Source organism: Ruditapes philippinarum, unplaced genomic scaffold (genome assembly GCF_026571515.1).
Source record: "Ruditapes philippinarum isolate M1 unplaced genomic scaffold, ASM2657151v2 ctg5271_1_1_1_1, whole genome shotgun sequence".
Lineage (NCBI taxonomy): Eukaryota > Metazoa > Mollusca > Bivalvia > Venerida > Veneridae > Ruditapes > Ruditapes philippinarum.
The window spans coordinates 41450-65546 of NW_026866924.1; the positions used below are offsets into that span (position 1 = coordinate 41450).

Genomic DNA, 24097 nt, shown 5'->3' on the forward strand with positions numbered 1-24097 from the left:
TTGCTTGTTGCTGTAAAAAATTATAATTTATCTACATGTATTCTTCAGATTAAAATGAAAGGTTCAAAACATTATCTAAGACAGTCACTTATAATCTTTGATACTGCATATTTTACATGATTTTCCATGCCATTGGCAGCATCTAATTTCATATTATTATCACACATGTGATAATTTCCCCACAGATTCGACCTTATTCACCGGTAAACAAACGTCGAGAAGTCTAAGGAAGTTTCAAATAACAAGTGATAACATTTGTAGTCATCTTTTATTCAGTTTTAAACCAGTCATAATTTCTGTGCAAACAGAATCTACGATAATAGAAATTATGTCACTACTCAATTCGTACCGCGATTAATTCGTTACAAGTCAGTTCGTACCAGTTGTCCATTTCAGCGTATTTTTAGACAGGTCATGCATCAGCAGGATGTTGTTACAAATTCTTATTTGACAGGTACATGTAAACTATGATTTAAAAAGGAAAAACAATGTAAGTCTATGGGGGACTGGGAGCATTCAGAATTTATTTTTGGATAACTAATAGTAATTAAAAAAGCTAAATATATAGCTCTAATATGAAATTAGGCAAAGCCTATGAATGGGTAAGTCGGTTTTGTTTTCATTTTTTCCGTTTTAAACGTGTCATTTGGTATTTCATGCACCGCTTCGATTTTCACTCGTATTACTCTACGATTTTTGATTATTACACTCGGCTATTATCTATAATAACGATCTATAATTATGTTTGAAAATATATCTGATTACCATTTTTCATTTAAATATGCCCACTGATGTACAATTTTAAACAAATGCGACTAAATGTCAACCATTTTGTACTTTCGGTTTCTACAACCATAACTAATATGGCACAAAGTCACAATTATTTTTCACCCCAACGTGACAAGGGATACAGGGTTACACAATTAAGGTTACAGAGGGATACAGTTATGAAAGTCATGAAACAGATATTTTCTATTTGTTATCATCTAGAGAAATTATTAAAATTTAAAAAGAGATCTAATTTTACTTGTAATCAACAAACCATTAACATCACCACATCAAAGGGGCTTGTTAGCTGAGCAATTAGTGAGCAATGCCCGTGGTGGATACTAATTATTTATTGAGAAAGATATTTGAGCCGCGTCACGACAAAACCAACATAATGGGTTGGCGACCAGCATGGATCCAGACCAGCCTGCGCATCCGCGCAGTCTGATCAGGATCCATGCTGTTTGTTATCAGTTTCTCTGCTTGCTATAGGTTTTGTAAGCGAACAGCATGGATCCTGATCAGACTGCGCGGATGCGCAGGCTGGTCTGGATCCATGCTGGTCGCAAACCCATTATGTTGGTTTTGTTGTGACGCGGCTCATTTGATGTTTTGTGATTTTAGACTCATATCAGGGCTTTTTTTTTTAAGGAAAAGGGGAAGACGCTGGACGCTGGTAGGGAGGGGGAAAATATACGAAAAAAGTCAATTTGGGGAAAATTAAAATCCTGTTACTAAACTACATAGTAGAGAGTCACAACAGCATCTGTTTTTCCTTAAATACTTTATCATCGTGCAAAGTATTATTATTTGCAGTATATGGCATGTTAAACGTTGCAATATTCAACAAATTTAATTTTTGGTCTTTATCCAATATTTATATTGTATAACTCTAATTTTATATGCTATTCCACAATATTTATTCTATCCTACTAAAAATATTTGTTCAGCATAAAAAAATATTTGTGTGCGATAATTTTCTATATATATGTTCTATATTTGAAAATATATATTGTCTAATTTAAAATATTTATTGGATACAGTACTGAAAAATATTTATTCGATAATTTGGATCATGGGATAGAACACTTTAAATTAGCATTTTAAGCCCCGCCTATAAAGTTAGCACGAATTTCTGATAAAGCGTTATCAGCCTGATAGACTATAGTGTAGTGGAAATGATCAGTGTCCCTGTGAATGTCACTTGTAAATATTGCATATGCTTAATCCTCCTTATAAGTATACGATATGTATCATATATGTAAATTGTATGTCTAAAAATGGAGAAAAAAATAAAGTCTTCAGAACATACAAGGGATGATCAAAAAAAAAACCGGACTGGAATTTTCAATCTATCACTTATTGTAATATATCACAATTAATAATCTAATTTGATAACGCAAATAGCTTTTACGTAACAGCGAAGTAAAAAACCATGGCAACGCACACCCGGCGCAGTGCATAAATTTGTGCTGACAATAGGAGGCGCTTTATGAAGCGTATATTTTACAATATGACACAATTAGATTTCAAAATACGAAACGTCATGAGCCATATTTGACGTTGTCAGAAAAAAATGACTTCATTTAAACCACATTTATCTTTCAATCACAATCCCAATTCATATGTCACTTGTAAAGAAAAACTCGCGTTAAAATGATGCTGTCGGAACATCACGAAATTCGATCAATAAGAAATTGTGTCAATAGTAAATCTATAAACTGTCTAAAACATAGAAATGAATAATGGAAAAAGGGAAAAGGTTAAGGTAGCCACAGCACAGTTTTTGATTGAAATAAATGATAAGAAAGAGTTATTGATAAATTGACAAAAGAAAAATAAGGGAGAGGCAGAAAGAAGAAATTTTCAAGGACGTTGGTGACGTCAATCGCCGAGAGAGACTTTGAAAAGTGGCAGGCGATTGACTGCGGACATTATAAACGATGTTCGACAGTAGGTACGGGACTGTGCAATCAGCTCTAACTAAGGAATTTAAAATGATAAATACTAATGCAATTTATTATCACATTGGCCATAGCTTTTGCAGAAGCGGTTGGTTCATCGCAGTGGCGATGGAGTTTTTGTCGCAGAAGCGGTGGATAAAATATGGCTGTTTGCTGCTGTCGGTAAATTTATGACTGAATTTTACTTTATGTTTTAATGTTTTACCGTAAACAACTAGTGAGACTGGAGCCCACATATGTACGTTTCCAACTTATTACACTCACACGGTGCAATTCATTGCCATTTTTGCTAACACTTATGTACAGTTTGACGTGGGGACGTCACTTTTGCCTATTTAAGGTTAAAACACGTACAATTGTGTGCAAAACGGCCTCTTAATGCACCAGCATTGCATCATATGTATAATACTTGCACCAAAACAACCATTATTTTGAATTTTTGAAAATTGGTATTGTCTTTTAAAATAGAAAATTAATAAGTCTCAGGTCAATATTTCCAAACCACTTGCTTATTTTAAAATGATATCAGTTTCTTGACAATAATGCTAAGCAAGTTTTCTCAAATATGATGTTTTATTATGTTTTATTATGAATAAACATTACTCAACTTATTGTTCCTCTTTTCTTTATTCTCGAACCATTAAACTGATATTTTCTTATGTTTACGATAATACAATCATATTTCTATCCGGCGACTTGATGCGTTAGCATCAAAACCTCTACTTTTTGTATATATGATGTGAAGTTGTTTGAAATAAACTATATTTTAACTAAACATACACTTATATCTTTGTATGCGGAGCTCAGTTTATAGCAGCTCGTTAGCCCAAAAGTCCAATGTGTCCAAAAATAAAATTTATAAATACAGGATTATATTATGATCACAGTGAATGTGATTTTGCATTTGTTTTATTTACTCAGTAATAAATATGTTTTGAACAAATATGTACACTGTAAATATGCAAATTACACCACAAAATATATAAAAAATAAATACAAATTAACGGTAAACATTATTTTCGTTACATAATAAATTGACCTATCATTCTTTGACCTGTCTGCTGTGTCTCAATAATCGTTTTATAATACATAGAAGATATGCATTTTTTTTACAGAAATTGATACAGAATTAATTATTATCAAGTGGTTTTAAAGATATTTTCTAATATATCAATATAACTGCGAAAAGTGCATTTATAATAAGCATTTTGAAACAATTCCAGTGACTGGATTAAATGTTTAAGAATTATTCAGAGCAAAACATGACAACATACATGTATTTCTTTAAAAAGAATTTGATACCAGAGTGGACATATTTATTAGAAATGCGAAGTAAAACTATATTAAATATTCTAGGAATAGTTGCAAAAACTTAATAAGTTTATTTTATCAAACAGAACGATGTTTTATGCATTTTATTTTCCATTGCCTATATTTCAGTTACACCATTTGCAATTGAAAACTTTTGTAAGTCAAGTTTTAAATATTCGGTACATTATGATTTCCATTGTATTCTTCTTATTTCTTTTTGTTTTGCCAAGTTCAAAGCTTATCTAAAGAACACCTGATCGAAAGTCTCATAGTACTTGATTATGTGTCGTTTCATCGATTGAATTTCTATTTTTCATGGCTGCTCTGTCAAGTTCTCTTTTTCACTTTTGTCTTGCAAGGATTGTTCTTCTAAACTTAAAGGCTTTATAATTTTGTCCGACAGATCTATACCAAACGTTTCCGGTATAGGTATTGTCAGGAAAATTGACACTATCGTACCAGCAGCACATATCCAATACAAACTCCCAGCTATCTTCGTGTCCTAAGATAAACAAATAAAGTAATGATTACATCCTTTGCATTGTCATTGCATGATATAATAAAATAATTTAATGATTTGTATCAGCTTGAAATGATGTTTAAATTATTTGTTTGAATCCACATCATACTCTTAAGAAGAGGTCTATAGACTCTGGTGACAAAAGAACACAAAGTGTTTCTGGAAACATATTTGTCATGTTGTACACCTATTTGATTTCAAATACATGTACTAAAATGAATAAAGTAGCTGATAAATTCATCGGACCATCTGTTATGCTGCATCTAATTGAATACGATATGTACTGATATGTATATGTATATATCGCTATCTTTTTTACTGAAGTTGTTGGTTTGGTAATTTTATAAAGACACTAAGCGTGTTCCAGCTCAAAGTCTCAAAGTTCCAATTCACCAGAATTATTTTGCGTGAATACACATGCCATCTCGACTTCTTGTCACGTATTGCCATGTTTCTGCTTTTTGTATATATATATTGATGCTGTATCAATACTTCTTCTTAGGACTTAAGTACAAATAAAAGTTCTTCTTTTTTTCTTTCTTATAATCATCACTGATGGATGGCATGTAAAAATAAAACAAAAGCAGAAATAATTACCAAGAATACAAGCTGTGGGCCGATTACTGCACCTAATCTGGCCATTGTATTCTGTAGCCCAAAACCAATATTTCTAAAATATATGATGAAATGAAATTAGTTGTTAGAATTGATGGTTTACTGTGATACATACATACATACAGGGTACGAGTAATAAAAAAAAGGAATCACAAACTTTAAGTACTGACTTCTATTTTGTGGAAGAGGTCATATTTATACTTGTCATTTGTAGTGGCCACTCGGAGTCTAGTATTAATAACCCCGCCTCTGTATACTGATGTGTCCGCCTCTGGCTAGCCACTGCATGTATTTTTATATTTCAGTCATTGTTGAGTTAGTTATTGTGACTGTATCTTTATAAGCTATATTAAACCATTCCGTTTTGGGTCTGTCATATATATGACACTGACATCCTAACATCATTGAATTTAACATGCCTCATATTTTCGTATACAAGTATCTGCAAAATTTAAGTCATTCAATATTCCCCCTCTGCAAGAAACAAAAAACGTGCATAAAAATAATAACAAGAAACGTATTATTTCATTTATTTAATGAATGACTATATGATAAACACTAACGTAGTTTACCTGACAACTGTAGGGTAAGTTTCTATTGTCAATGTCTGAATTGGTGACCAGGCAGTGTTTACTGCTATTAGTGCAATTATTGCAGCAGAATTTGTAAGCTGACCTCTGACAAGCGAATCTAAAATGATGAATAAACAAACATAAAATAGTAACTGCGTTCTCCTTGAAATAGTGATACATAAATCGCTATGCTCAATGCTTTTAGCGTACATTTATCTATTTACCAATATGTCACAGATCATAAATTGTTATAATTGAATTACTTCAAGTTTACTCGTTTTAATATTGACATAATAACGAACATGAACGCATCGTTCCCCATTTAAAAGAAGTAATCCATGTCAAAATATCATATCAAGTGAAGTATGCTTTTTGTATGGTGTATAAAATTGAAAACTGATGTTAACTTCAATAATTCATAATTAGGCAGTTAATTTAGTACAAAACGTTTCGTTAGATACAGATGATCTTGACATGGTAATGCTTGTTTCAATAACAAATGAGCCGTGCCATGACAAAAACCAACATAATGGGTCTGCGACCAGCATGGATCCAGACCAGCCTGCGCATCCGTGCAGTCTGATCAAGATCCATGCTGTTAGCTTATAAACCCTATTACAAGTACCAGACTGATAGCGAACAGCATGTATCCTGATCAGACTGCGCGGATGCGCAGGCTGGTCTGGATCTATGCTGGTCGCAAACCCACTATGTTGGTTTTGTCATGACATGGCTCAAATATTTGAGTCATATCCTACTATTGGAAAATAGTGTTACCTCTGAAACGATAAGCAACTGCTACTGTTAATGAAGCGACTGCAGTTATGATGTAAAATATTATGGCTGTCTTCTTACGACCAAATCTAAAATATATATGAATTTCAATGATAATATTTGTGACCACAGATCATGAGGAATCTGGACAGGTGCTATGATTTCAAACGTTCATTTACATCTAGAAATATTCTAATAGTCAAAAGAGAAAAGGCGCAACATTAAAAAAGAAAGGGATTGAAATATTCAAAAAGGAATAACTTATAGCAATTTAATGTTTTTGGAAATGAAAAAACAATTGCAATACCAAAAGAAACATATTTTTGAACGACTGGCTGTTTTTCTTAAAATCGTAAGAAAAAAAGAGCAACAACAGCAAAATTGGTTGTTTGTACTACACTATAACGTTCTCACCTGTTTTGGAGGTAGACGCAAACAAACTGCGTCGGGCTTGATATCAAACCATATAGAAATATATTTATGAACAGGTTTCCAGACAGATCGGTTATCCCATATTGGATTCCATATCCTCCAAGCCCAAGCGTGATCCTTAAAAAAATTTATAATGAGGCACACATTTTTAATTTAGGGAAATGACAATTTTTGTAAGTACAGCATAAAAGAAACTTCAACACAATTTCATTTGTTTTATTTAATTGAAGGTCTTAATCTAATAAAGCAGTGTTTCAATGTTTCAGAGGCTTAAACTGTCTGTTCATATTTATCTAGAAATTTTCTCATTTTAAAATGGAAAATGTTTTCATTATCGATACTTATGAAGCCAATAAGGATATCTCTACTAAGTTCATCTACTTACTGTTATTTTGAATTCGAAACAAACTTAAATACTTACCAAACAATGATAAGGAGAAGCGAATATTTACGCAGTTGTCTATCATTTGCTAGGTCCCAAAATGTATATTTCTTATCTGTGTCGTGTGTATCATTGATGTCATTCCTCAACGAAAATATCTCCGGTGCTGGTTTTCCGTTCACTCTAGCTACCTTTTTGATAATATTCTCGGCATCTCTAATTCTGTCGTGCCCTACATACCATCGAAAACTTTCCGGAACAAACCTTTGTATATAAGATCAGTAAATTACATGCGTTTATGGAATCCATAAATAATTTTAAGCACGAGTTTCCTTTTCAAAAGTGTGTTTTGATGATAAGCACTTTCTTAAACAAAGGGAAATGGAACCGAATACAGAACTATAAGACAAACATAATGAACCCATACATTAAATTATAACTGTACAAAAATACAATGAACACAGTATTTACTTACGGCGAAAGCTCTGTGACAAAGAAAAGAAACTGGGAGAGATATACAGTGTCATTGTGAAAAATCCAAAGATATTGCACTTAAAAGCGGACTACGTATGTCATTCGAATTTATTATATATATACAAATATTCTGTAATTTCAAAAAAAGACTTTTGTGTAAGTAGTAATGCTAATTTCCTTCATAATGCGTAGTGTTCGTACAGTGTACCAATGGTTCCTTTCTGTTTAACAAGACAAAAGTCAAATATGTTTGAAAAAAATTGGTTTTCGTGCGAAACGAATCGTCAAAGAAAAAAACAGTGAAGGGGTAAATAGAGAATACCATGCATGCTTGTGTCTGTTATTATAAAAAATATCAGGCAAGGTAGAGAAAAAGAATTTCGCGGCCCTTCATGTTTTCGTGCCGATCCTGATAAATTTGATAACAACAGACACTTGTTTGTATTCTATTTATCATGTTAGAAAGACAAATAGAGACAATTAAACCAGATCCGCACCAGTAGCTTGCCAGTAATGGAATTCCGTAGACAGCTGCAAATATATGTAAATGTCTCCAATCCTTGAGGAGCCATGCAGCCATAGCGAACAATAATGTTCCTATTGCCCATGAAGGTACTGCTACAACCCAGGTTCGCCATTTGGCCTGTGCAAACTCTACCATCAAATTATATTGAACTGTAAGTTCGAATCCCATTGCAAGACCAATGAAGAAACGAACGGCTGCAAACATTGTCCATGTTGTTGAAAAGGCAGTCAAAGCGTTGAGCAGAATCAATGCTAATAATGAGAGAAAGAGTGGAGGTTTCCTTCCGATAAGGTCTGCCACCTGGCCACATGCAAGGTTTCCCACTAAAACCCCTGCCATTTGGATTGATGTAATGGTTGAAGTAACCCAAGCTTTGTCGCATACCAGGTCCCACTAGAATAACACAATTTGAAAAAAGAAGATTTTTTTTTGCATGAAAAACTTTAATGAGGCATAATTATGTAATTTTTAACAAGTTTATGAAATTCAAATACAAAGCGTTTAGGAGAATCCATCACGAGCATGACATAGTAAAGAACAATAATAATGTTCAACTGTCACAAAAATTACCTACTAATATTGTAAGTTTATATTCATTGATGCTGTCCATAAACGACATAAGTAGTTCAATATAATAGCTACAATGTCAAAAGCAGTCTACATATCAAAACATTTGAATATAGTAAATCATATCTAAATCATTTAAATTTAACAAGTAAATATATGAATACGTGTTGTTTCTGCAATTACCTGCGTAACGATGGTAGACATTGAGTCATCAAATATGAATTTAGTGCACGAAGATGTTCCATTTGCTGCTACACAGGATTTATATTGCGGCATGTCCGTCGTGTACGTAACATTCAAACCATCAAAGTCGTTTACACACCACCAATCTGGTTTGGCGGCACCGAATGTCATGAATAGCATACTGAAGCATACGATGCCTTTCATTGAATGTACAATAAAACACAAAATGATTTGGTACCTTCCGCACCCACCACTCTGTTCCAGAAGATCTTCAAGCTGTAATTGACCCATTGTCGTCTGAAACAGACAAAATGAAAATGTCGGCCATGTGGGCATGTTTTATTTGAGAAAAGATAACCAGTACAAAGAAACCGTATATATGCACATACATTATACTTTTTCGCTATAAAGATAAGCTAAGACAGTCATATAAACAGATCTATAACATTCTGGATTCTTGATATAAATATATGTAGTTATAATGATTTAACAACACGATGTATATTTAACATAACTTTCTGCATTTTAGGTATCAAAATAATCTGAGACAATCATTTGATTAACAAAATGATCAATTAGAAAAATTACATCATTTTAGGCATACACATATGCCAAGAAAATAATTTCACCAATCAAACGATGAATGTATTAAAATAGTCTTCACTTAAGCATAGAGATAATAATAGGAACAAAACGCTAATTTTTAGACATAAAGAAAAAAGCATTAGAAATAATTTAACGAAACAATTCATGTTTAACAAACATTCTTATATTAGACAAAACATAAGCAGAGACAAAAATTTAACAAGGCAATGGATTCACAACAGTCAATCATGATGAAATGTGTATAGACCTTTTAACAGTACGAGTTTTCCTTTGTAACAAATGTTGCATTTCGCGCATGCGCATTCTGCGTTGGACAAAAACGCAATAACTAAAGACTACAATTTATCTTACTTAAATGCTTTAATAGACGTGATTTTAAGTTATGTCACCCAGAAAACAGTAATTTTGGAATGATTTCAAGCGGTAAGTACTTACAACGTGAATTCATATTTAAAACAGATATGCGAAATAAAAAATTCAGTGATCAAAAAGCGCATCACTAGAAGGGCATTTTTTACACTAGAAGTTAATTTAATTAACTCCATATTGAAAAAAAAAATGGAGGAAAATATTAAAGCCGTCTTTTTCAAATTGATATAAAACAGAAGTAAAAGGCAATTTAAATGTATCACGTTTAATGTTTTTTTCTGTATTATAATAATATACCTTTCTGTCATTTATGTTAAATTATTACAAATCAAGTCATAAAACTTTTCACAATATAAGGGGATAGTACATTATTTTATATGCAAAAAGAGGGAATGTTAGTAAAATATTTCTCATATTTACAGGTATCGAACAAAATTTATATGTTTATCAAAAATAGAAAAGAAATGTTGATTAGTAAAGCAATTTTTACGATATCGGTGGACCAGATATTTGTAATAGATAATTCACATTTTTTATTACATAATGAACAATCTTGTAGGGTATTTTTCCGTTTTTCTATCGCATTCCTACAGCTCTTAAAATGCGGTTAACGAACACTTGACCAAGCCACTAATAAGCAGCAAACGGATAAGCTATACTTTTACATAATACCAATTATACCATTTGCTTGTGTGCTCACAATTGATTGTCTGTGATTGAACATGTAATCGTCTTTGTTCTTTTACAAGGGTGAATATGTTGGTTGTTTATATATGTTAGTACACCATGGGTATTATATAAGTGCAATAGCAACATACTCTGACAGACACCGACAGCTGAAGTAACAATGACCTCCTACATTTTGTATTTGTATGCATTAAATCGGTCAACTTCAAACATGCTAAATAAATTAAACTGCGGACTTTGCAATACTTCATTCTGAACAACACTATCTAATTTATTTAGGGTGAAATTCGAAAAAAATGTACGGACTGAATAGCTGAAACAGACGACACGAATGTACTGGCTGATATTAGTCCGAACTTATCGCATGTATAGACTTATTCGCCGACAGTTATCTAATGGTTTTTATCATATCGTAAATGTGTCAGAAAAAAATGTCTACTTTATTTTAATAAAATACCATTTTTTACAAAATGCTCAAGAAGTAATGGGTTAAAGAAAATACAAATAAATATACATCTCAATTAACGTTTTTGGTAGTTCTGATATAGACATATAGGCAAAATTAAAACTGTTCAATAGAGGTTCTTTAAACTTGGCAAGTTGTTATAAAGGGATAAATAATTTGGGTCACCGTTCTCGTTTTTTGAGTTATCTGTCCCTTAATCAGAATTGAATTTTTTACTTATTTTAGGTCATTTAAAGAGCAGATAACTTATACATACGTCAAAGAATTTTTATTTCTACCACTTGATTATGTTCTTTTTTTTAATTGTTGAGCACAGTATATAATAACATGCAATTCCTTATATTATTTCTGGTTTTAATTTTACTGAAAATAAAGGTACTTAAAATTCCTAAAAACGGCAATTTTTAAGAAAAAAAATGCTCGTAATTCGTTCTTGAAAGTTTGCATATTGACTAAAACGAAGGTAAGCTTCATGGAAATAAAAACAAATAAGGTATTGTTTCCCTTTAATATAGAAATTCTATTGAACTATATGTCTGTATGTCTGTATGAAAACTGCCGAAAACGTCCTGATAAAAATGGTCAACTTAAAAGCTATGGTTTCTCGAATTAAGTAAAACTATTATTTATTGAATTTATATATATATATATAAATAATTAAGAAAATGAAAAACGAACTTTATTAAATAATTTTTTAAAAGAGGACTAAGTCTTTCAGTTATTTCTTTTGTTATTTATTTGAAGTTATGCCCATTCTATATTAGATTATAAAAGGACTCCCCTGAGTTTATTTGTATACGACGGGACTGGATATATTTCCCCAGATTTGTATACCATTTGTGCAAATTTTCAAAATATCCCCTCTTCACGTTGCTTCATAATGATAATTTTCATTGTACAAAATGACCCAAAAGAGAAAAGTGTTGCATGAATTGTACTAACTATCGATTTTCAATTTATTTTTAACTAGAATGTCTTTGTCATTCTTATAAATTTTATTTTCATTTTAAATATTTCACTTTATTTGTTTTTTAAAAATTTCTAATTTTATGTTCTTGGGCTTTTACCTCATTTGAGTTTCATAAAGCAAACCATCAGTGACAGCCTGTCACGTATAAAAGAAAACCATCTGTATAATGACTATCTGAATTCATTCAAAACTGATCAGTAAGTCTGACTAGTCAAGGTATAAAGTCATAAAACGTTATTAATATGTTGTTAAATTATACGACACAGAAATTCAATTGATATATCTCTTTTTCGAACACAAATTTAACAAAGGGGTTACAAATTATTCATGGTTTACACTTTGCTACTTTATAACAAACATTATTACCTCTCAATAATTATGTAATGTTAATTTTCCATATAGGCCACTGGGAGTTATTTTTACTGTAAAATGTGACTAAGAAATTTGTACTGTTACAGGGTAACAGTATTTTTAACAGTATAAATCTGGTCAAATGATCTACTTTCTAAAGAAAATAAAATAAGAATTATAAAAGATCATCACAGTTATAGTTCGGGGTAATAAAAATATCACATGGGTTTTTGGGTAACAGAAAAAATATCATCAATCTATAACATACTGTAACACTCGGCTCGAGATTATATTTTTACTGTAACTCACAAACCACGGCCGTGTGTTATTCATATTATGCCAAATTACGCGCTACTTGCGAATTCTTTAGGTGATGAACATCTAAAATACTTTAAAATCATTATTTAATCGCTATCATTCATGGCTTGTCATTAAGTCCAAAGAAAATAAATAAAACAGTTTTGAAGGAACTTGTCATAAAATAGAATGGTACATTACAAATACATTTATCTTGACAAAATCCATTAACGTATACTTAAACGGTTTGCGATGTTACACTTTGGAGACTGTTCTTATCATTAAGTCATGTGTACACGTACATATATATACATGTAGAATATTTAATTCTGTACCAAATACATTAAGTATTTCAAAACTAGAATTCTACAGTTAAACACAATGATGTTTAGTTTTTTTTAAAAAAAAAAGACTATATAATTATATATATCATAAAACTATCTAACGCGTCGGTCAATGTTTCACTGCCGTCCTGCTCCTTATCACTTTGTTGCTAAGGGAACCTAATATTATAAAAGGTTGCAATGATTTAAATGCAAAGAATCTCGGGCACTGAATGGGCTAAAATGGAAAGAAATATAATATATAAAGTTTACCTCAGTCAAAGTCAGATGAGCAGTATCCTTTAAAATAATAATCAATGTGAAAACACTTCTATATTAATATGTTACTATGATTGATATATTTGAACAGCCGCGGAAAACCACCTTGTCTTCATGTCAAGTTGTTTTTTTATCACATGCGAGCAGTAACGTTATTACATTTTACTATTGACGGTTAAAGACCCATTATTCCTCAGAAAAGCATTATTTTTATTTCTCGATTTTTTTTTATTTTTGAAGACCCTTGTTCATTCGAAAAGGTTACCCATTTGCATGTTCACCTGAAACATCTTTTGCATATATTACCTTTTGGAAATTAGCGCACTCACAGTGACTAAGCATCTTGTATGGAAGTCAAAAGACTACTTTGTTATCACATAGACTTTGTTATCGCACAGAGCTATTTGTTTTTGTTTGTTTGATTCATTTTACGCCTTTTTTTAAACAGTATTTCAGTCATATAGGCGGGTAGTTTCCTAACCATCATTCCTTGAAAGTAACACCAGTACTTAACTACCTTCCTCTGCGCTAAACTACCAAAGCATCTCCCGGGGATCGAACCCACGCCAGAGAGGTAACTGGATTAGAAAGCATCGACTCTAACCCCTCGACCACGGAGGCGGTACACAGAGCTATAATAACATGGACGGAAGCTCTGTCACTATAACTTAAAATATGTACAAGCGTTTCATTACCCCGCAAATTTATTCACATTTTCCAAGATCATGTTTGACAGGAGCAAAACCAATATGTACGCCGCCATGATATCAATAATTTGTTTTGGTAATCAAAAGATCAAAAGAAGTACGCCGCCATGATATCTATAATTTGTTTTGGTAATCAAAAGAAGTAACAAGAAAAGAAGTTGAAAAATAAGTGAAAACAGCAATAAAGATTAAGTAGATGTAATTTATTCTCAGAACAAATATCAACACATTTAGTTAAGTAAAACAACATGTCGGAAATTGATCAAATCGATCAAATCCAAAGACAATTAATCTCGCGCAAGGAATTGTGTGTCAGTGTTTACCATTTTGTTTAACATGTTTTCTTTTGTTTTACAAAAAATTTTCAAATTTACGCCGAGGGACTTTTTTTCTTGAAAAAGCATCTGAAAATTTAAAACTTTCTTTTCCCTTTAAAATATTTACGGTAGTTTTTCTAAAAAAAGGGGAAAATATTGGTTTCTAAAGGAAATAATAAGCATTTGATTTTTATGATAAAAAAAATTTTAATTAAAAAAACAAGGTTAAATTTTTAAAAAAAATAAGGGGGAAACCCTTTTTTAAAAATGAAAAATAAATAAAATTCCAAAAAAAATAAAAACAAAAAGGGTTTAAAAAAGGGTATAAAAAAACCCGTTTATATGGGGGATTAGCCCCAAAAAAAGAAAAGTTCCAAAAAGAACAATTTAATTGTAAAATTTTATTGGGGGCAAACCCCCGGGTTTTTAAAAACCCCCGGGGGAAAGCCTGTTTCTTTTGAGGAAATTTGGAAATTTGGAAAATGCAAAAGGGCCCTTACCGTTCAAACCCCGGGTTAAAAAGAAAAAAAAAAAACCGGCTTTAATTTTTTAAAAAAAATTCAAAAAAAATTTTAAAAAACGGGAAAAATGTGGTTAAAAAATTTTTTTCAAATTTTGGAAAAAATTTTTGGCAAAAAGGGGTTTTTTCCTTTTAAGGAGGTTTTTTTTCCATGAAATTTTAAAAAACAACCGTTCAAAGGTATTCTTTTTTGGGAAAAAACCGAATAGGCTCCCCCAAAAAAGTTAAAAAAATTTTGGATTTTTTAAAAAAACAAAAAGGAAACAATGGGCCGGAAAAACCAAAAAAATTTTGGAAAATTTTGTGAGGGGATTTTAAAAAAAGAGGTTTTAAAATTGAAAACAAAAAAATTTTTTAAAAACCAAAATTTTAAAAACATGGGGGCCTTTTGTTAGAAAGAAACGGTATTATGTTCCATTCCATTATTAAACGATTTGACCAATCAAGCGCACCGTCACTTTTCGTGGAAATGGTGTCATCGAGGTATAAAGCGAAACAGCAGAAATCATTAGAATTCAATTTTTATTTGCATATTGGGAGTCAATAAACGATAAAATCATAGTCACTTCAGTTACTGATGATCTTATCGAGACGTGCTTTAATAAATGACTTTGTCTGTATGTTCATGTCTTGCACATGTCCCTTTAGCTTCATATGCGGCTTTACCTATCGCTTTGTTTTAACATTTTTGAGCAACCTTATAAATGATGCCATTAATGACACTACTGCATGAACGCATGAACTGAATTATGTCATAGACAAATCAGAATGACAAAATGTGACAGTAGGTCCAAAATATCAAAATAACTTTGGTATATAATCTTTCTGACAATATCAAGTTTATTTTTATTGTTTGAATGTTTCATTTTTAAAAGGTTTCAATAAATTTAATTCATTTTATCAAATTTCTATATACATTTATCCGTAAAGCAGTTTATAAGTATGTTACACTATTGCATAGGCAAGCTGTTATTAAGACAAGCTACTTTCTAAAGCAAGCATTTGTTCTTATTAATCAATATAATATCAATTATTTAAAGGTAAGAGGATAACAAAACAGTACAAAAATAGTATCAGAAAGATAAAACATTCGTTATAACTATCATAAGCTAGAACTTCAAACATGTATTTCAATATCCCAAACACATGAACATATTGATGACACATTGAACATTTAATAATTTATAAACTTAATCACTTCATGTATTTGTTTTAACTTATTAAAAAAACTTATAAATGCTGTTTTTTTGTTGTTGTTTGTTTTTTTGTTTTTTTTTTTTTTTTGTTTTTTTGTTGTTTTCTTATCAAAATAAAAATTGTCACTGGATAGACATAAAATAGTGAAAATATAATTAAGACTGGTAGGTTTAGTATTTAAGAAAAACATAAACTAAGATAGAAGGAAAAAGGAAATTAATAATGATAAAAAGTACATGCGTTGTATTAGATTGACATTTCAATAGTCATATTAACATTTTTAAACATATACCACAATATTACGGTGCATGAAAAGTATTGAACAGATATTTTACTATTTCAGTAATCACGCGAATCATTATCAAGGTATAAATGGTGAAGTCTTGTGGTTATCAACAACAAAAGATAGGGAATAAAAAAGAATTTCCACGAAAACCTGAATACTCTCAATGTAATACAGTCGCTTACATTGTTTTCGCTTAACTATTGATATAATCCGTTATTGTGAAAACTTTCAAGGGAGATAGATATACAAACGCTTATTTTGTTGTAACTACAGCTGGTTGATAACCAACTGTTTGCTTCATAGATTTTATGTACAACTGAAAGAGATTTTTATTTTACCTTTTTATCACGACTCAGTTCATAGTTAGTGTGAAACGATAAAATATCAATAAATGTTTAAGTACAGACTTTTCATACAGTTACACTAAAATATCAACTCAACAAATTTCATTTCCATATAAATGCTGTAAAAAGGTCAAAATAAGTTGATTGACCGATTTTTGTTTAAGATATAGAATATAGAATGTATGAGACTAAACTTGGTCGAATGTATTTCAAAATATAACATTGCCGGATTTATATACTAACAAGAAGTTGTTAAATATTAGCCCTTAAATTTAAATACAAACAAAAGCCCAGTAATAAAAAGAAATTTTTTTGTCCCTTCGGGCGGGGTTTTTAAAAATACAAACCAGTAATAATGGCTTTAAAAATCCCAATATTTATATAAAAAATAAAAATCTCCCAAAATTTAAAAAAGGGGTTGCCCCATTTTTGGGTTTTTTTTTTTAACTTATATAAAATTTTTCCCAAAATTCCCCCCCCCCCCAAATTAAAAATAATGATTTAAATTTAAAAAAAATTGAAATACTAAAAATTTTCCCCCGTAAAAATCCGTCACCCCAACAAAAAAAAGGGGGGTTTTTAAAAGGGTTTGATATTTTTTCTTTGCACAGGAACACAATTTTCCTAGGCCCCGTAACCAAAATTTAAATTTTTTTTTCGAAAAAAATCCCATTCTGTTTTTTTAAGGATTTAAAAATTTTTACCTTTAAGCTATGATTCATTACAAACACAGTTCGCTTTAAAGGCAAAGAGTATCATATTTCTTTCAAACATGCTATATACTTGCTCCGCTGTAATTTTCAGATTTGACAAAAGTTTTGATAAAATTGCTCTAAGCTCTTAGGCTATGGGGTTTACAGTAAATTCTTCAAAAACAAAAGTGGTAATAGAAAAGGGGGCCCTTTGAGACAGAATAAAACACCTTTTTATAATAATTAGCAATTATAGATTCTTAATTATTTCTATTTATGAGTAGTTTTAGATTATACGGGTTCAATTGTTTTGAATATTATTGTTTATGTTGATTAGCCGATATATTTTAAGATATAAAATAGACTGTATTAGACCAAACTTGGTCGAATAATTTTCAAAAAGATAACCAAATGGGCTTTATACACTAACAAGACTGATTTTTTTCAGCCAGTACATAAAAGTTGCATGACTTTGTCCTTCAGATGCCGTTCAAAGAAATGTCAACAACTAATTTATATCCAAATAATTTATATTTATTCGCCAAACCTCCCTAATATATCAACAAGATATGTTTGTTAAACATGTATTTGCCCCCTATCGGCAGCCAATAAGTCATGTGATCAGTTTATAAGACTGACTTTTGACCTCGTGACCAAAATATCAGGTTAATTGCTGGTCATGACTAGTCACTAAGTACGTGTGACCGCAAACGTTGTGTGCATCAATTTTTTGACAAAGTTATATAAAATCTTACCAAATAATATATGCATAAATTTTATGAATCATGTAGGCCTAATTAATGACAGCCAAGTTGTTATATAACATAAGACCTTGAAATGTGTACACCAAAAGGATTTTTAGTTTAATAAAAAATAATTATGTCTACCAAGGCCACTTGAGTTGTTGAGTTATTGGTCAGAAACGGTCTTTACATACAAGGTCAATATGACATTGACCTTAGTCCCTAAATCAATAGAGGTTATCTACTGGCCAACACCAATGCACCTGTGAAGTGTGAAGGTAAAGGGCCTATTGGTTGGGATGTTAATAAGAAAGGGTTGTTGCCTATAAGGTCAATGTGAACTTGACGTCTGACCCCTTAACGCCAAAAAATCAAGTGAGGTCATCTTATGACCAAAAGCAATAAATCTGTAAAGCTAAAGGTCAAGGATCCATGGGTTGTCCAGTTATTGATAGAAAACTATTTTGAAATACAAGGTCAATGCAACCTTGACCTTTGTTCCCCTGACCCCAAAATCATCTACTGACCAAGACCAATGCACCTTCAAATTTTGAGGGTCAAAAGCCCATAGCTTGAACCCAAAATCAATAGGGGTCATCTACTGGTCAAGTCCAATGCACCTACAAAGTTTGAGGGCAAAAATCCCATGGGTTGTCAAGTTATTGATTGGAAACCGTTTTACCTACAAGGTCAATGTTACCTTGACCTCTGACCCCTTGACCCCAAAATCATTAGGGGTCATTAGCTGGTCATGAATAAGCATCATACCAAGTTTAAAATTCCTAGGTCTAACTGTTCTTTAGTTATTGATCGGAAACCGTTTTTACCTACAAGGTAAATGTGACCTTGACCATTGACGCCTTGACCCCAAAATCAATAGGAATCAGTTCCTAGTCATGAACAAACATCAAACCAAGTTTGAATTTCCTGGGCCTAAGAGTTCTTTAATAGTTGATAGGAAACCGTTTTTACATACAAGGTCAATGTGACCTTGATCTTTGACCCCTTGACAAAATCAATAGGGGTCATTTGCTGGTCATGAACAATCATCATACCAAGTTTTAAGTTCTTAGGCCTAGGCGTTCTTTAGTTAATGATCGGAAACCGTTTTTACCTACAATGTCAATGTGACCTTGACCTTTGATCCCTTGACCCAAAACTCAATAGGGTCATTTGCTAGTCATATACAATCATCATACCAAGTTTGATGTTCCTATGTTTCAGTATTCTTTAGTTATCACTCGGAAACCGTTTTAACCTACAAGGTAAATGTGACATTGAACTTTGATTCCAATGTCCAAAATGAACAGGGGTCAGTTGCTGGTCATGAACAATCATCAAACCAAGTTTCGCAACCTCCGCTCCTTTTTAGCTTTCTTGTTTACGAAGAACACCCAATATGCACTCTAACCTATACTTAGATACTTTATTTAGTGAAAAATTACTGTAATTCAATATCTAATTCCATACTTATTAGAGCTGCTTAAATAATAATTATTATCCAGTTTGTATAAACGGAAACATTTATTGCTGTTTTCATTTAAATACCAACCGTAACAGATTGCTTTATATGTTTTACTGGTTGTTTTGATGTATATCGAGAAACATGTAAATAAATAAGTTAAATAAAATGTTCTTCTCCTTTTATTAATGACAAATTTGAATAACAAGTTACACACATTTACATTATATGGTACTTTCTAAAAAGTAAACTGTACACAAAACAACCACTTACATTGTATCAGTTGATAAAATCCGTTATTATGAACAATTTCAAGGGTGATAGATAGACAAACGCTTATTTTGTTGTAACTACTGGTTGATAACTAACTGTTTGCTTCATTGATTTCATGTATAACTGAAAGAGAGTTTTACCTAAATTTACCTTTTTATAAAAACTCAGTTTTAAAAGTTTTGTGTAAACGATAAAATTAATTTAAAAACAATATTTTTCATATATTCATTTAATGTGTGTGTTTAGATAAAAAAATTTAACTAAACAAATTATTTAAAATTAATTTTAAGGGGCGGATAAAACCCTAGGCAAAATACGTTGATTTGGGCCCATATATTTTAAGATATAAAAAATAGACGGGATTGAAACCCCTTTTTTTTGAAATTTTAAAAATAAAAAAAAAGTAGGCTTTAAAAAAACTAACAAAAAATTTCCCAAAAAAAGGGGTTTTTTAATAAAAAATGAAAAAAACGCCAGTGATTTTAAATAAATCGTTTTGTCCCTTTCGGAATAGCGGGGGAAAAATTTTAAAAATCAAAAGTTGTATCTAATAATTTATATCCAGATAATTTATATTTATCCCCCAAATCCCCAAAACTGTATATAATTAGTCTTTTTAAATATAAAATTGAATGACTATATTCTCACGCATATCCGGTCAGCATCAACAAAAGTAAAGTATTGTTCTTTGCACAGGCACACACAAGTTTCTAAAGCACGTTAACAGAAAACATTATTCTCGAACAAAATATTATGCTGTCGTTTTAAGGATTTTACCGTTAAGCAACGATTCATCGCTTTTAAGCCAATAGACTATCATATTTCTTTCAAACATGCTATTTGTATGTATTTATTTTCAAAATCATAATCTTTTTGCAGCACATATATCGCTTTATGCCGGCTCGCCACGGCGAGCCGGTATTACGGTAGGATTTTACTGAGAAACAACCTAAAACTCCGAATCCATCCAAAAATTTAATCGAAGCTTGGCTTCCAGCTTTTTATAAAAATTTATCTATCAGGGCTAGGATCCAAAATTATTTAGCCAATCAAATTTAATCTTACATAGCGTCAAAAAACCTTCAATTTTCACGCCATATTTAAAAGGCAGCAAGTATTGTTTTGAGCGCAAAGATATTATGATGATTAAAAATGTTTGTTTTCATGAATTATTTTCAATAAATCATATTAACACTGACTTTTGATTTAGCGATTTCACCTGTTCCTCTGTAGTAAGTTTTCGTTTGGTTAATTAACATAAGTGTACACCTGGTTCTGTGCATTTTTTTCTTTTTCCTTTTTTCCGGTCATTTTATCCTTTCCGGTATTTAGTGTATATATTTACTGGCCGGGATACGGGACGCCCGGACTGGCCGGGATCCGGGATCGTATAAGATATAGAGGAAAAACTTATAAACTATATTTGTGTTGATTATTGTCGTAATGAAAGGCCATTAAACGTTAAGTTTTTTATTGTATGTAATGAACGTTAAATTAATTAAACTTTGGATATAAATATATTTAGAGCTGTTTATCAACAAACTTAAAAATCACAATACTTATAATTATATGCCTAATTAATTGGAAAAATCAAAGACTACATTCTTGAATTGGTCAAATTCCGGGATCCCTTTATGTTTTAATGCGATCCCAGCTTTTCTGAAAACTATATTCTTGAACTGGCCAATTCCTTGGATCTCTTTATACTTTCATACGATCCCGGCTTTTCTGAAAACTATATTCTTGAACTGGTCAATTCCCGGGATCCCTATATGTTTTAATAGGATCCCGGCTTATCTGAAAAGCATCTAAGACTGGTTAATTCCAGGGATCCCTATATTTTTAATAGGATCCCGGCTTTTCTGGCTGAATTAATTGACAACTTGTGTTTACTTTAGGACTTGTGTCTGTCACTCATTCCAATACTAAATATCATATTACAACTTAACTTTGTATAAAGAGACATCTTTATGAATTCTACCTATCTAACATTTATTTGGTCAAGGTCAAAAGGCCATATAGTAAATGTGCATAGACATATAGGGACTTCATTCTATCTGTTTACATGCATCTTCATATATACTCATATTCCTCTTTGTTAAACTGAGTGAAACTGGCTTCCATAACTATTATTTTGATGTTTGCTGAAGTCTCTTCAGCTAACAGAACTGTCATTTTTACATTAAAACGCACCCCTGGAAAAAAATTGCGAAGCGAGTCGCTACTAGCTTTTTTAAAAGCTAACCTTGTTCACTTTATATTGTTCAGAGCCCCATATGACTATTTATCGTGTTAATATTCATCTGGATTTCCAGACAGAAAACGAGACACTTTACCTCGCAAAAAGGTCAGGCTGACAACATTTATTTCCTTAGTGAAAACTTCAGACTATTTTATATATCATAAACTTCTGAATAAATGCTTTTAGGGTAAATTTAATGCCGACAGTCGAGAACAACTCTTAACGGGCTCAAATTGAAAATTAAGGTTAATTGTATCAGTAACTACGATTAAACATTGTGTAATCAAATATGTCTTGTATAATTTAAAATGTTATGTACAGCCAAAAAACAACAAAAAACAAAAAAACAAACAAACAAAAACAAACAACAACAAAAAACGCCGTGCACTGTCCTGTTAGTATCACACGCGATCAAAATTAAAGAAAATAAACAATATCATTTGAATATTTACGGCATCTTTATCGCCAAAAATATCAACGGCATCTTCACCTCTTGACATCTGTTAACCCTTAAACAACTTTTGACATCACGACCTTTGAAACTTAGACTCATCAGATATTTAAGCCGACATTTACCAGAGCGATTGAACTTGGTCTCAAAATAATAATATGGTGCGGTGATTTTGTAACCCCAATTATTGCCAGCATATTAAATAATAGCATTGGGTAAGGAATATTTCCCGATAAATTAAAAGATGCGCAAATGATTCCGATTTTCAAATCTTTGAACATGTATCTTATTTACATTGAAAATAAGTTACTAACATAAACAATATATATATATATAGTGCACCAGCTATATTTCGAAATATAACGTGGCATAAAATAATACTACTAAAATACTGAATCAAAGAAATAAAACATATTCGAAGACGATGCAAACTTACGATAAAATTATATCGACAACATTTATTTCTTGAGCAGTATATCTGATTTTTTGTAAACTTTTGACTATGAATGATCTTAAGTTGGGAAAGTCCTCGATCAACACATTGGATTCATGAATTACATCATAACTCCTCAGAACTTAAGTCAGAGTTTCACAGCCAAAACTTTTATAGAGGATTAAATAAAAATTTAATTGTTTGAAAATATGCATTTAGAATCTGAAATGTTTGGTTAATATTATGTCAAGAAAAAAACAACAACAGCAGTGCATTGGGTTATTTAAAGAATACAATAATAATATCTGATGTGCATAAACATTTCGTGTGAAAAAAAATTCTGGAAACAAAGTGATCCCTCGGAAGCATTAATCACAACAAAGTTACATAAGAATAGCAGACTCGGTATGATCGAGTTAATGAATAAGTGCAACATTGTCTCACGCCCCTAGCACCGGATTGAGCGGTACTCAATTCTCAATACTTAATAGTGCTGGCATCAATGATCCCGAAGGACCAGAAAATATAACAACACTGAAGTGAAGTACGGGCAACTTTTTACTGCTGCCACACAGCACTTGACACCTGCTGTTGTGAAGTTCAAAATTCTGGAAACAAAGTGATCCCTTGGAAGCATTAATCACAACAAAATTACATAAGAATTGCAGACTCGGTTTGATTGAGTCTGTAAGAAAGAAAGACTAATGACTTAAAAAAATCTTCAATTAGGCTTGTAAACGGATAACAAGCATCGTCATGAGAGTTCTTATTGGCAATGAAACTAAATAGATAAATGTCATCAATTTTAAATTTTGAAATTTATTGCGATTCAATATTATGATTTCATTCGATTTCGAGTTCAACATACCCATCTTAAACAATCTAGTACATACTGAATGTGACATCAAAGACGTATAGCAGCAATTTATTATAGTATTGATTCAGAGATGTGTCATTGTTAGTATTGATCCAGCCTTGCGACATTAGAGATGTG

At 31.5% G+C, this 24097-nt stretch overlaps 1 protein-coding gene across 1 annotated transcript; it reads right to left on the bottom strand.

The window, feature by feature from the left end:
• Positions 1-3382: 3382 nt before the first annotated feature.
• LOC132734218 (organic cation/carnitine transporter 2-like) lies at positions 3383-20130 on the bottom strand. Its single transcript, XM_060720913.1, has 9 exons — positions 19978-20130; positions 9089-9385; positions 8310-8731; positions 7378-7602; positions 6939-7073; positions 6528-6613; positions 5751-5868; positions 5161-5233; positions 3383-4545 (listed from the first exon to the last, which is right to left on the bottom strand). Exons 2-9 carry the CDS (start codon positions 9377-9379, stop codon positions 4357-4359), a joined length of 1539 nt encoding a protein of 512 aa, XP_060576896.1. The 5' UTR covers positions 9380-9385; positions 19978-20130; the 3' UTR covers positions 3383-4356.
• Positions 20131-24097: the final 3967 nt, after the last annotated feature.